This window comes from Heloderma suspectum, chromosome 5, assembly GCF_057233095.1.
Source record: "Heloderma suspectum isolate Gila_16-S chromosome 5, 16-S_ref, whole genome shotgun sequence".
In the NCBI taxonomy this organism is placed as follows: domain Eukaryota; kingdom Metazoa; phylum Chordata; class Lepidosauria; order Squamata; family Helodermatidae; genus Heloderma; species Heloderma suspectum.
In genome coordinates this window covers 202,950,913-202,965,303 of record NC_139462.1, presented here as the reverse complement: position 1 = coordinate 202,965,303, position 14,391 = coordinate 202,950,913, and the positions used below count along the sequence as shown (strand labels likewise).

Genomic DNA, 14,391 nt, shown 5'->3' with positions numbered 1-14,391 from the left:
CAGACCTATGGCCCTCTCCCCTGAGGGAGTAAGCTCCCCCAGATCTCCTAACATGGGTGGCTCCTTGGTGTCTGTCTCTGGGAGCTCTAGTTCCTTGGAGGAATGAGGATTCCTCCAGAAGGGGCATAACAATATGGATGATCAGTATGGATGATTTAGATTTTTGTAGGCAATAGAAATGTTGAACCCCCCCAAAAAAACATTCTTAATCCAAAATGTTTTGTTTGCTATTGAATTGTAATTGTCATTAAAGTGATCACTAGAATTTACTTAGCAGTGATCATGACAAGTTCTTGTTAGATTTGGTTTAAAGCCCCTGCTTCCTTAAATGGCATGAAAAAAAGTGAATAGTAGGTAATTCTTGCTATAGTACAGTACACTTTGGCATATTTTCCATTGCAGTTCAAGGTGTTTCCTGCCAAGTGCAAATACCTGAGAGGCTTGGAAACATGCCATATTCCATTCCATTCCATTTTCTCTTCTACTTCCTCCTTTCACCCTCTCTGTTCCCAGCTAGAGAAAAGAATCAAGATTGTGTGTATGTCTGTTCAGCTCCATAGGTATAGTTATCAAAATGCTGGGTCATGTCTATTTACTCGGTTTCTTAAGTTGGACATGTAACCAAGTTGCATTTAGTTAGGTTCCTCAGGGTTCCCTGGGGTTACTTCATTAGAACCCCTGTCTTTCCCTTGAGCCACAGATGGAATCCCACAGTGTTTACTGCAGCTTTGATGGAGGGCTGCAGCTGTATAGAACTATTTTCCCCATGGAGTTCCCTTAGACAACTTGGAAAGCTGGAGTGGTCAGCAAATCTTGGTGATGGAAGGAAACCACATGAAAATATAGTGTATTGTGTATGGACCCAGCTTTTCCAGGTGGTGAATGAACTAAGAATATTGTATTTTAATGTCAGTTGTGGCAGAAACTAATTATATTGTAAATGTGCTCAATTAGCATAAGAATATAACACTGGCCAGTCTACTACACCCTGGGAAGCTCAGAAGCAATATTGTTACCGTTATTAAGCAAGGTATAAAGGCAGCAGCCACCCCTATTATTCAGAGGTATTGGTATTCATTGGTATGCTGGCACTGAACATAGAGCTTACATTTAGATACTATGGCTAATCGTCATTGATAGACCTATGCTCCATGAATTTGTCCAGACCCCTGCACTCTTCAGGGTTATTTTAGGAATGGCTCACCCTCCAAATCAGTGACTAACCATCCTGAGATACAGCAATTTATCAGTCTAGAATTTTTGTCTCTTTTTTGCAACCCAAACGTAGATTACTCAGTCAATGTGAGCATGGTTGGAGTCACCCAATATTATAACATTTGTCCCTTAGATTCCCTCTTTTATTTGTTTCTCCATTTCCCTCAGAGGTTTAGATACAGGATTCATAATATATCAGCAGTATTGTATTGCTTTTCACCTGGCATTTTCACCCACAGTGACTCCGTGGGGGAGTTTATTGCTCTGCATGTTTTCTAGCTCATTGGGCTCCGCTCTCTTTGCCTTACTGAGCAGCACCATACCCAAATCACCATTCTTTGTCCTTCCTATAAATTTTATAGAATAAAATTTGCAGTTTGGACAAGTTTTTAATATGCCCATGATATCTGTTTTCTCTTAGTATGATTGAAAATAATAAAGATTAGATGTTCCCTGGAGTTCATGGCTGTGACTATGGGTGAGGATTGCACGTCACATGAAAACTATTAATGGATGAAACCTCCTTGGCCCAATTTGGAATTGTCTCACTTAGATCAGGGGTGAAGAGATTTCAGGCTTGCAGGATCTTTTTGTTATAGTTAGTAGTACCTTGGGAACCACCAACCAGAGCCATGTGGCTGGGAAGGTGGGGGTGGGGTGGGGTGGAGGGAGACATACTTTTAGAATTAAGGAACAAGATTGCCTCTGAGTACATGCCCAGCCCAGGAATTTGTTTTCATTACTAGAACTGAGCTCTCATATCATGCAAAAATCCACTCCTGGTTCCCCACTCAAATGTTCTTCCATCTCAACAGCCTAATTTAGAAAGGGCGGAGGATGACTTTTTGTTGCTGCTGTTAAACAAGTGGAAGCCAGAAGGCCTTGGTGATATACTACAAACCCACAGAGATTTACCAGTGGATCCCAATCTGATTTCTGCCTGCTACTTAGTTAGATATTTCAGATTTTTTAGCAAGTATTCAGACATAGTTTATCTGTTTTCCAAGAGTTATCTTCTATTTTATAATGTTGGCAGATGCAGATAGATTGGGCTACCTGCATGCCCATTATTGTATTGCCCTCTTGGGAATTGTAGTTTAGTTTCTTGTGCCCTGCATCCATAGCAGTGGAGATGAAGGGAGTTGTGGACCATCATGTTTGGAGGGTACTGCATTGTGGAAAGCTGGTCTAGACAGAGAACCACTTGGATATTCGCCTCCTCCTGCACTGCAATAAACAAGAGGAGGGGCTTAGATTTGTATGGAGAACAGCAACTGTTTTGTTCTCTACATCTGCAGGAAAAACTAAAGACAATTGATCAAGATTGAAAAAAATGCTATGGCCAATCAAAAGGATACTTGATCATGTGGTCTGGCCATGTAGTTTATGAGAGTTGGGGGTTAACATTTTTAAAATAAGTCTGTATGCATCTATAAAGCAGCAGGCTTTGTGGTTCAGGTAGTTTTATAGCAATCTACTAGAGTTTCATCCAGAGTAAGCTTGCTTTGGGTGCCTGATCTGCTGAATGCTGATTCACAGAATCTCATTTAACATTCTGAGCCAGTACTTGATTCATAATACAGCTGAGCATTATGAGCTGACCAAATTCATATACTGAATCAGGTTATTACAGATTTTGAAATAATCACGTAAGGACATTAGAGGCAGAAGCATGAGTTGCTTTAACTTTTTCTTCTGTATAACATGCAAATTAGCTCTGACTGAGAATGTTAAGGAGTTTTTTAGTTTTAAAATTAATCAAGTTTAAGTCATGCTTTCTAAAATCTTATAGTTTTGCAGAATTGTTTTGTTGCATAACTGCACTGCTTCATCCAGGAGTTGGGCAAATGAAGCTTCACTTTGGAGGGAGAACTCCTTTAGGAGATGACACATTGATTCACAAATAGCTTTGACATGGTTATCACTTTTTGTTTGGTTCACAAGTGGAAGCATGCAGGAACTCTGTACCCAGGTATTCTTGTCTGTACAAATCAGAATCTTCTTCTTATGCTGACTCTTTTCCCTCCTGCTCCTCCTCCACCCTTGTATTTCATACCATTTTAGTATGAGTGGACTACTTTTCACTTATCTTTCCCCAAGAGGTTCTACTAGAAAGGATCTTGGATAGATGACATGGTTGATGGAACAGGTAAACTGCTATGAAAACACTTAGTTATGTACCAGATCTTCTTCTGACCACAGAACTGGGTGACAGTTCCTTTTGATGGTTGTTTAGTAGGTGACAAGAGACAGGGTTTTCTGTTTTGAGATGACAATGCTGTAGTCATTACGACTGGTCTCCACACCATTGATGACAGTTCAAGCGCAGGCACTGTGGGCTGAATCCCAATTGGTGTGGAATATTTGTTTAACTTTTATGTTGTACGTTTGTGTGGGGGACAGCATAAGAAACTCAAGTGTCACTTCAATAGTTTTCTATGAGTATCAACAATGCACATAGAAATAATCTACAGCCTCGCTGGGTACTTGAATTCCCTTTTTAGAGAACTAAAGTTTTGAGTTCTGTAAGTAACATGTTATAAGTAATAAATATTATGGATTTTGACATCAGATTCAACATCAGGGCTTGCTCTTTTAATGAGCAGAAACAATGTATCCTGTATCTTCCATTTTAATTTGTGTATTTGTAAATAAAAACAGTTGTAAATTTAATGGGTGCTATGTGTGAAATGTAATGTTTAATGGATGCTCATATATATATATATATATATATATATGTGGTAAAAATCTGTTATGCAATTACCTTTTATTGGATGTTGATTAATTCACAGGTTTTGATGGAAATAAAGGGCCAATTCTTATTTTACTTTTTTGACTTCAGGTTTGCATACCTGAGTTTTTATCTTCTTGTAAATTGCCCTGGGAACTGTTTGTCTAAAGTGTGGTAAATAAACGTAGACAATAAATTATTATTATTATCATTATTAAAATATTTGAAAACAGATTACAAAAGTGCTGTGTTAAGTGAGAAGTATGCATGTATATTTGTTTTTATCACTTGGCCCTTGAATATACAGACACGTGCAGGTGGGCAATTTGAGCCCACCTATGTGTAGTTTAAAAGAACAGGTGTAAAAACAACAACATAATCATGCATACAAAATTCCTGGAGTTTGGGTGTTGACTGACTAGCTCCAATTCTATTATACAAGCCCTGTTGTTATAGAATTTAGCTCTGCTCTTTTCAGCTTGTTTCATGTGAATTAGTACACAACAAACAGGCCCCTTGCAAGGAATGTTCTATTTTGACAAAACAGTTTTATAGTGGTCACCCTGAATTCTTAGAGGACAATATTATATGAGAATTAGAACTACAGTATTGAAAGTCACAATTTAAGAACTTCATGTCTTATTTTCCCAAAGGAAAGAAGTCAGTTTTGAAGTTGAAAATAGGTTGTGAAAATCTAGACTGGAGATAAGGATATATAAATTACTTGCTACTAGATCAGTCCACCTATTCCAGAATTCTTTCTCCAACTGAGGCTACCCAGATGCTTCTTGGAAGCTCAAAAACTAGGCATGAAGGAATGGTTGTTCCCTATATCTTGTTGCTTAAATTTGGTTTTCAGTGCGGTGCTACCTCTGAATATGAAGAGTTCATTCACTGACAGCACAATACTGTGCATTTTTAAACAGAAGTAAATCCCACTGTGATCATTGAGGTTTACTCCCTGTTAAGTCTGTTGAGGATTACAGCTTTAAACGTAATCTAGATAAGGCAGAAGTACTGTTGGTTGGTGGATCAGTTGATTGATGATTAGGTGTACACCCTGTTCTTGATGGGGTTGCACTCCCACTTACAATGCAGATTTGCCGCTTGGGGGTACTCAGTGATCCAGTGCAGCACCCTGGGTATCTAGGAAGTGGCAGTAGCTAGATGTTCATTTTACCAACCTAGCTGCTCCTTTTCCCAGAAAAAAATCTACCTGGCCAGAGTCATTAATGCCTTAATGGCCAGACTGAATTCTTGCAATGTGTTTTACATGGGGATGCCTTTGAAAAGTTTTTGGAAACTTCAATTGGTCTAAGATGTCATTGTCAGAATATTAACGGGGGTGGGCTGGATGGAGCAAGTGACTCCAATTTTGTTCCATCTTCATTGGCTACCTTTTTGTTTCTGGGTTCAATTCAAGGTGCTGGTTCTTAATATTAAGGCCCTAAATGGTCTAGAACACGCATATCTTAAGAACTGTCTCTTCCCATGAACACTCAGATCAACATTGGAGTTCTTGCTACATGTCCCCTGGTGTCAGAGTTTTGGCAGGTGGGCACTAGAAACAGGGCCTTTCAGTTGTAGCACCTTTACTTGGGAATGTGCTCCTTAGGGAATCCTGCCTGGCCCTATCACTTTTCTCTTTCTTTCCACATAGATAAGTGGCTTATTCAAAAGGCTTTTGAATATTGTAGTTTCTGATGCTGATACGAAATTTGCTGGTGATTATGGATTTTGTTCTCTGTCTTTTTATTGTGGCTTGCTTTTTATTTGCACTGTTTTTATATAGGTTTAAATTAAGCATTATTAGCCATCATGGATTTCTTTCTCACTTTTTTTTTGTAAAGGAAGATAAGATATAAATATTTTAATAAAATAAGGGAACCAGCTTTTCATAGCCATTGAGACATCTTGAATCTGTCTAATACTTTTAAAAGGCGGTCAACAAAATTTGGCTGGATTTGTCATTGATGTCATTTTGAGGTTTTGAGGCAGTCAAGAGTGCTTTAAAAGCATAGTAAGACTTCAGCGGTGATTCACCATCCCATTTCATAGCTCTAAGCTCAGAAGGCTTGTGTTGTTGACCTGTCCTGACTGTCTAGAAGCCCATGGAGGAAGATGGGGCAAGGCAGGCTAGTAGTCGCAGCACCATGGAGAGCTCCAGGTGAACAACTTGCCCAACAGTGGTCTGGGATTGACTGAACTCTTCTGTGTCTTGAGGTTGAGACCCTCCTCTTCCTTGAGAAGCAAAAAGGCTTAAAGGGGCAGGTCCTGGTCTGGAGCCTATCACTCCTCCTCTTTGTGGATTCCCTCAATGGCCTGACATGGGGGAATGGGTCTCTGGAGTGGAGGGACCTGGTTCCAGGGAATGTCCAGGCTCTGAGTATATGGACTCCAGAGCTTCCATTTCAGGGGTCTGTGGAAGGAGGGTCTCCAATCCAATAGGCTCTCTCTCAGGCTTGAGCCCAGGCCTGGTTATGATGCTTGGGCCTGGGTTGGTTTGCAGTGGCCTCTAGGCCTCTAGTGCCATTGGTCTGATGGATCTGGTAGGCTTCTATTTGTCTGAGTTCAAGACCAACCCTGGGCTGCTGCTCTAGGTGAGGGTGCTGATAGTTGTGATGTTTTTCCAAGGAGTTTGGAGACTTCCACAGAACAGTGTGACATAGATGAACTTCTTCTCCCATTCTGACGTTGGAGTTGTAGAGGAAGGCAGGGGTGTGTCCCCGTAGTCACACTGGTGCTTTGAATGTGCTCCAGGTGCCTCTGAAGCTCCATCACATGCTTTGAGTGCTTTGGAAGCACATGGAAATTGTGGGGATGATTTCCTAAGCTCAAAAAGACAGCTGGATTTTCTCACACTTCCCAGAGGGTGGGGTGGGGGGGACTTGCCATGAGAAACTTGGTGACTAAATTGTAGACTCGTGCTTTTTAAGATAGCCTCTATCTGTGTTATAAGGTAGGAACAGCTGTATGTTTTAATTGAGCTAATGTTTCTTTTAGTGAAATATTGGGCAATGATTGGGTAGGACAATACTATAAGAGAGGGAGAAATAAAAAGTTGATGATTCAGTACCATGAATACATTCTGCTGACATGATAGCCAACAATCTGAAAATGCATTACCTCTGTTGGGTTCTCACAATTGTTTCAACAGCAAGGCATTGGTTATTTCATGAAACAAGAACTGTCCCTTATCAGTAAATAGTTTTTGCTCCACCATGGTTATGAAATTTCTAGGACCATCTTTTAATTAAGTTGTACAAACTGCATTTTAGACCCTGAGTTTATTTATTTACTTAAGAAACTTGTACTTTTTTTCACAAGTGACCTCAAAATAGCTTACAAGACTTCAATTCCCATCAGCCAGAGCTAGCATAGCCAATGGTCAGGGAGTTGTATTCTAAAATACATGTAGGACACCAGCTTGGGAATGGCTAGCTTACAGCATAGCAACACCATATCATAGGTAAGAACATATCCACTATAAAATTACAAAAAAAAATATATCACAAAACATCTTATCATGGAGTTACAGCAACTAAAATGACAAAGCAAAGAGAGCGATCACCGATAAAAGCCTTCTGGAACAGCCATGATTTGGCCAGACACCTAAAAGAATAAAGTGTCTGGGCCTGGTGAACGTCCCTCAGGAGGGCATTCCACAAAGTGGGAAACACAGCACTACTGAGAAGGTCTTGTTCCTAGTGGCTGTATATTGATTGAGTGTGGAACCTGGAGCAAGGCCTCAGATGTTGATCAGAGCATGTGGAGAAGAACATATAGAAGAAAGGAGTTCTTAAGGTATCCAGGTCCCATGCCATTTAGGACTTTAAAGGTTAAAAGAAGCACCTTGAATTGAGCTTGGAAACAAACTGGAAACCAAGGTAGATTGAACAAAATTTTTACAATATGTCCTGAACCCCTGCCACCAACCGGGCAGCAGTGTTTTACAACATTGCATGGATCTTAAAGTTACCCAAGACAATAAGCCTTGGGGACTCCCAGCCCCATGCCTGAGACTACCTCCGTCAGCTTAGGTAGGGATAGAGTTAAGCAGCAGGATGGGTAGTACAGCAATCCCTATCCCAGACTCCCAACACTAAATAGAGGCATTCAGACCCAGTGGGTTATTGGACAAGGCCACCTTGGGCGGTTGATAGCATCACAATAGACAATGGCAACCCCACTTCCCTGCCTGTGTGGTCTGTGCTGCTGCACCAGTGAATCGCCTGGTGGATATAATTGTGAGAGAGAAACCCTTCCACCTTCATCTTCCCAGGTTTCAGTGGTCAGCGTATCTATCCAGGGTCAGATACTGGATAATATATTCCCCCTCACTGACTTGGCATTAAAAAGCTAAGACCCAGTCGGAAACTGATATGATGAACTTCGGGGGCCCTGGTTGGACGTAAGACTAGGTGAAGAAATAGCCCTCGCATGTCTTCTTTCCCTTATCTGGATCATCAAATGCCCACTGCCATTTCTTCTTCTCCAAATGCTCCAAATGGTGGCCCTGACATCACTCCCCCAGTACTTCAAAAGCCCAACACACATCAGATTCCCACAGAGCAAGATAACGAGACCATTTAACAAACCCCAGCATTGCACGTAGCACTGTGAGTTGATGGTATAGCAAAGCCACACAATCTATGAGAAGGCGCAAAAGAAAACAGTGAGTCTGCACAGATCTCCACAAAACTCAGTTGCTCTCCCACCATGGGTAGCTTAGAGTTAGAAAGAAAGAAAGTGGGTGGCCCTTGTCCTCATCACAACAGCCCCAAAGGATTCATCTTTGGAAATGGCATAGTGGCAGTGTAGTGAGAGAACTGTGCCCGAATCACAGTTCAAGGGAGAGGGGGCTTCTACCTTACTCCAGCCAAAGTTATCTGGCCTCAGCCTGACAGTGGCAATGTAGAGTTCCTGGGGGTGATATTTTATTATCCTCCCTTGGCCCTTGTTGTTCCAGTGCCAGTACTACATATCTCAATATTGTTCCCACTCCACGAGCAATAATTGACACTTTTTTTCAGTTGTGTACTCACGCTTGCTTTTTCCATTGTTATTCTTCTCTACTGTTTAAATGCAAAGTTGCCACTCCGTGTGACAGAGATGGTCTATATTATCATGAAAACAAGTAATTAGTGTGCGATTGGAAAGAATACAAATGCTGCAATCCCTGTAGGCACCTGTACAGAGTGATAGATTGTTATCCCAGACTTTCCCATTGTCAAGTGTGGGAAACCTATGTGCTGGTAGCTCTTTGGAGCTGTGGACATACTCTGTAATAACATCCTAGTAGTGGAAGAGCATTTTCAGAATATAAGAGGGTTACGGTATATGAACTCTTAGGAACAGTAGTTTCACTGTGTTTGCATAGTGCTCAGTGTATTCAAGCCCTAATCTGCTATTTTAAGGGAGTGCCCCTCTAGGTTTGGTAAAATTCCAGGTGACTTCAATAGCTGTTGGATTGGGTACACAGTCAGTAGTATTTCTGCATTCAGTTCCTCTCAGTAAATTCAACCTTGGGTAAATTGTAAAGTTGAATCTGATCATTCATGCCTCTTGAGCAAAATAGTCCATGTAGAAAACTTTATTCCACTGTTTGTTTCTGATTTAAATGGTTTCCAATCTCTAGATATCTGGAGGTGGAGGGAAGGGCAGAACTGAAAAATATAAGATAAATTTTATGGTTACATTTTGCAATTTGAACCTAATGCTTAGAACCACACATCTGATATAGGATCTAAGGGCCGCTTCATACACAACATTTTCTTCCTATACTGAAGGAATGGTGCATTATAAGTGAAGAGTACACCTTTTCCAAAGGGGATGCATATATTGGCTTCTCAGCAACTCATATATTTGTGGCAAAATACATATTTGCTCCACACTTTGCACACCTTATTTGCTTGCTTACACCATTTCTATACTGCCCATCAACCAAAAGTTTTTTAAGCGATTCACAAATAAAAGTGAAGACCATGAAATAAAAATAAAACATAAAATCTGTTAATTTAATTCATAAAACCATTCTCTCTCTCTCTCTCTCTCCCCCCCCCCCTTTCTAGGCAAAATGCCCATTCAAAGCAGCTTATAATACCTTAGATAGAAGAATAACAAAACAATATAAATATAATCAAAGCAACAAAATGGCATAAGCAAAAGAGCAAAAAAACAGACAAAGGAAAACCAACTAAAACAAATGCCCAGCAAAATATTACACTTTTCAGTTCCACTTAAAGTGGGCAATGAGGGGTTTAGCCAAACCTCTCTGGGGAGAGTATTCCATAATTTAGTTGTCATGGTGGAAAACATACTTTCCCTCATCCCCACCAACTGAACATTTGTCAGCAGGAAACAAGAAGAGCCTCAGAAGCTGAAGAAAGTATTTGAGTAGGCTCATATGGGATACCCTGAGATTCCTGAGATACCCTGGCCCTGGCCATTTAAGGCTTTTAAATCTAAAGCCAGCAGATTGAATTGATATTTGTATGAGAAATGTTCTGTTTAAAAGAGTACTGTGAGGTTGTGGGACCAAGTGTTTAAGGTCTCAAACCTGTAAATACATACCTGGGGGTAAATGCCACTGGGTGGATCCAGATTTAGTTTTGCTTAGAGTAGACACATTTAAATCAATGGGACTTGCATTCTGTATGAGTAACTTACATCTCATTGATTTCAGTGGGTCTACTCTTGAGTGTGACTAAATCTGGATCTAACCCATTGGGCTCAGTAGGACTTACCTCTGAGTAGTCATGGATAGGCTTGCACTGTTAGATTGTTACCAAACATTACATCTTGCTTGGAGGTGCATGTTTTCATAGCATTTGCTCTTGGTATTGATGTAAAAAGGCATGACACTGCTTGGAAAATTGTTGGTTGATGTCACTGTAATCATTCTGTGAATGATTATGATAAAGGTTTTTAAAAAGGGAATAAGGATTGAGTTGTTTGTAGAATCTACATCCTCAGGGGCCCTTTTATCTTCATATGTATCAAAAATATCCTTCCAATATTCTATCTTGAAATGCATTTCAAGATAGAAGAAATATTGGAAGGATTCTTTTCAATACATCTGAAGAGAGATAAAAGGGCCCCTGGGGAAGGAAATTTCCAAAATAGGTTGGGCAGAATAATCCCCCCCCCCCCCCGCGGCACCTAAGAACTCTTTTCTGTTTCATGACACATAAGGGCCTTCCCCTCTTGCTGTTTCCTTGTAAAATCTGCATGCCATATTCGAAGCTGTTCATAGAACATGAATTATAAAAGAAAGGACTTCATCACTAGGGTTGTTAGAGAATTTCATTTGGTCCACATTTTTCAGTAAATGGTCCTAATTCGCACTGCCTGGACTAATACGCAGATCGGAATGTTGTTACCCCTTAGATTTTGAATTTCTCCAAATTTTGCAGTGCAGTTCTCAACTGAAAAAATGCATTAAAATGTGTATTTTATGGGGGAATTGTATAAAAATACCCCTTTAATGGAAAAATATGTATAGTTTTAATGCAAAATTTCATTTTTCATTTTTTGAAAAAACATTCTCAAAATGGCATGTACTTATGATTGAATATGTGTGAAACTGACAGTGACTGGAAACAGACTGATCCATCCATCCCTATTTTTCATACATTACATAATTAACTTAAGGAGATCAGCCTTCCTCAGTGTGGTTCTCTCCTCCCCCGCCCGATATTTGGACTCCAAACATGGAGGGCACCAAGTTGGGGAAGGCTGACCTAGATATTTCTGAAACGGTTTAGACAAATTCATGGAGGCCCATGGTTATTCACCATAAGAATTCGATGGCTCCTCCATGTTCAGAAGGAGCTGCATTAAGGTGCTGAAAATAAGGGGAAGAGAGTCTTTCTGGGAATAAACTCAACGGTCAGTTCAATGTTGGTTTCAAAAGCACAGGATTAAACCTACAAATCCAGTAGCTGTGCAGGCTAAATAGCAATTCTGCCATGTTAATTCTGTTTTGTTGCTTTAAATAATTTGTAAAGTAGCATTCTTATTTAGGGTTTTGTTTTCTATTTGTATATTGGATCCTTTCAGTGACAGAATGTGTTGTTTGTGAGCCGCTTAGTGAATAGGCCTTTCATTGCATTTTTGCCAGATTCCTGAAGGGAAGGAAGTTGGCAGGAGAGGAAAGGCAGATAGGTTATGAGGTGAAAAAAAATCTGGTAGAGCAGCTGCCCTCAAATGACAGTTGCTTGAAGAGCACAGCGAATCAAAGGGTGGAGACTAAATAGTCTTGAGTGCAGTACATATATATTTGGTGATTATAAATACTTGACAAGAAATTCTAAAATAAGTAATAATATAAGGAGTATTTTACTCTTTGTACTGAAATAAGATTAGTAGTGCCTGAGTTCCTAATACAGTCTAAAGCAAAATATTAGCAGAAGATACAACAACGGTTGCAGCAGTATAAGGAACACACTGTTTCACTCATCAGTGTGCACAATAATTCTAGTGTATGAGCAAGCTTCAAAGAATAAGCTCACTATGGTTAGTATGGCACCGCCCTCTGGTGAGGATGGCGAGCTGCCAGCCTTGCTCCAACTTCGAAGCTCAGATTATTGGAGCAGTGGCATGGTACTCCCTGCCACCTTCCCAGCTTTAAGGTTAGGAAGAAGGCTGGGAATTGTTTGGCAGCTATGTGCCAAAAGTTCCCAGATCACCTTGCCAAACCAGCAATTCTCCACCCTCCCAGGGTCGCTGGCCTTTCCATCAGGAACAATGGGTGTAGAAGTGTTAAATGGCGTTACGTGAAGACCAGGTAAGACCAGGTGGGTGGGGTGTTGAACACTTCTTCCCCAAGGCACAGGGAGCGCCTTCAGGCAGCATCACCCAAAAGTGTATGCTGCCCCCACCTGGGCCTTTCCCATGGGCCAGTGACTCCCATTTTGTGAGTGCGCGTGTCTGCAAGTAACATGTGGCCTCATCTAGACTCATGACACATCTTGTCACCTTCAGTTGTGCAACGTTGAATTTGCAAAAATGTATTTGCAAAAAAGTGAGAGTGTTTGTGTAATGGTAATTGGGAGAAGAGGTTGAGGTTCTGCAGGATACTATGACATGTTACGGGGCTCTTCAAACAAAGAAGGGTCGAAAACCAGAGTAGACAATACTGGGAGAGATGAACAAATCGTCTGGCTTGTTGGTATAAGGCAGCTTTCTATGTTCTTAAAAACAGTTGATCTGTATTTGATACAGTGTTGTACTGATTGGTAAAGAGAGGTGAAATACTGATTTATTTAATTTATTTTACAATTTTCTTGGCTGCCTTTCAGGGCAGAAGCCCTCCCAATGTGACTCACAGCAATAAAATACACCAAAACAGTTAAAATATTAAAAGTGATAAAACATAAACACAATAAAATAGCGATAAAAGCAACAATATACAAGAATCTTTTGCACAGATCAGTCTGCACTAATGAAATTGCTTTCAATAACATTGTGAAAAACATAAAATTAAAGACAGAACTTGAACTGGCAAATATTTTTCTATTATTAGGTGTCCAAAAATAAAGATGGAAAAGAACAAAGTGAAGCTGTATCTCCATCAGAGGATGAAGAAACGTTCTCTTGGCCAGGTCCCAAAACGGTAGTTTTACGAAGAACATCACAGGGCTTTGGCTTCACCTTAAGGCATTTCATTGTTTACCCCCCAGAGTCTGCTGTGCAGTTTTCTTTTAAGGTGAGTGAAATGAATATTGAATCAAACTTTAGAAAGTAACCCACTGCTTATAAGGAAACATGTGAGTTGTAAGAGTGTCGACAGCCCAGTCCAGCTTAGCAGTAGATTCACCCAGAACTTTCTTCTCATTCTTTGGCTTTTTGCATCCTAACTTGGGCCCCATTTAACACATAGGACTTGCTTCTGAGTATTCTTACATAGGTTTGGATTGCTGTTTGGTGAAGAGCGGAGTTTTTTTCCTAGCTAGAGTTTTAAATCCCGCTCTCATTGTGGACTAATTTAGTCTGCTCAGACTCAATTATAGTTTGCCTAAACTTTACAGACTGTAGATCTTAGATTGTATTGAAACGAGAATCACCTTGGTAGTTTCATGGTTCAGCTGCCGAACAGTGTTTCAACAACACATTTAAACATTTATACCAAACTTCCCAGATGTCAGCATGTTCATATTTTAATACATAGCGACCATTAGGTGGATATTTGTATATAGATCCTATTAAACAGTAGAAAAGAAGGTTAACCATTAAATATAAATGGGAAGGGCTTTAGCGGTAGAACATATGCTTTGCATGTTAAGGCTCCAGGTTCAGTCCCTGGCATCTCCAGTTAGGGATGGGAATGCCTCCTATATGAAACCATGCTAGTGTCATGGTGGAAACTGAGCTGATAGAACCCCAGAGCAGTTCTGATTCTGATGAGGAACAGCAATCTGTGGGAGAGGAGCGTGCTCATCTCT

At 40.4% G+C, this 14,391-nt stretch overlaps 1 protein-coding gene across 4 annotated transcripts in view; it reads left to right on the top strand.

Annotated features, from left to right (window-relative positions):
* ARHGAP21 (Rho GTPase activating protein 21) overlaps positions 1-14,391 on the top strand; it is a 166,506-nt gene that overhangs the window by 60,078 nt on the left and 92,037 nt on the right. For 3 of the 4 annotated variants that reach the window (XM_084859057.1, XM_084859056.1, XM_084859058.1), the window contains exon 2: positions 13,473-13,655. In XM_084859057.1, coding sequence (XP_084715183.1) covers positions 13,473-13,655 — 183 coding nt within the window. Of the gene's footprint in view, positions 1-12,624; positions 12,735-13,472; positions 13,656-14,391 lie in introns of those variants that run through there. The other variant, XM_084859059.1, reaches the window with a different exon arrangement.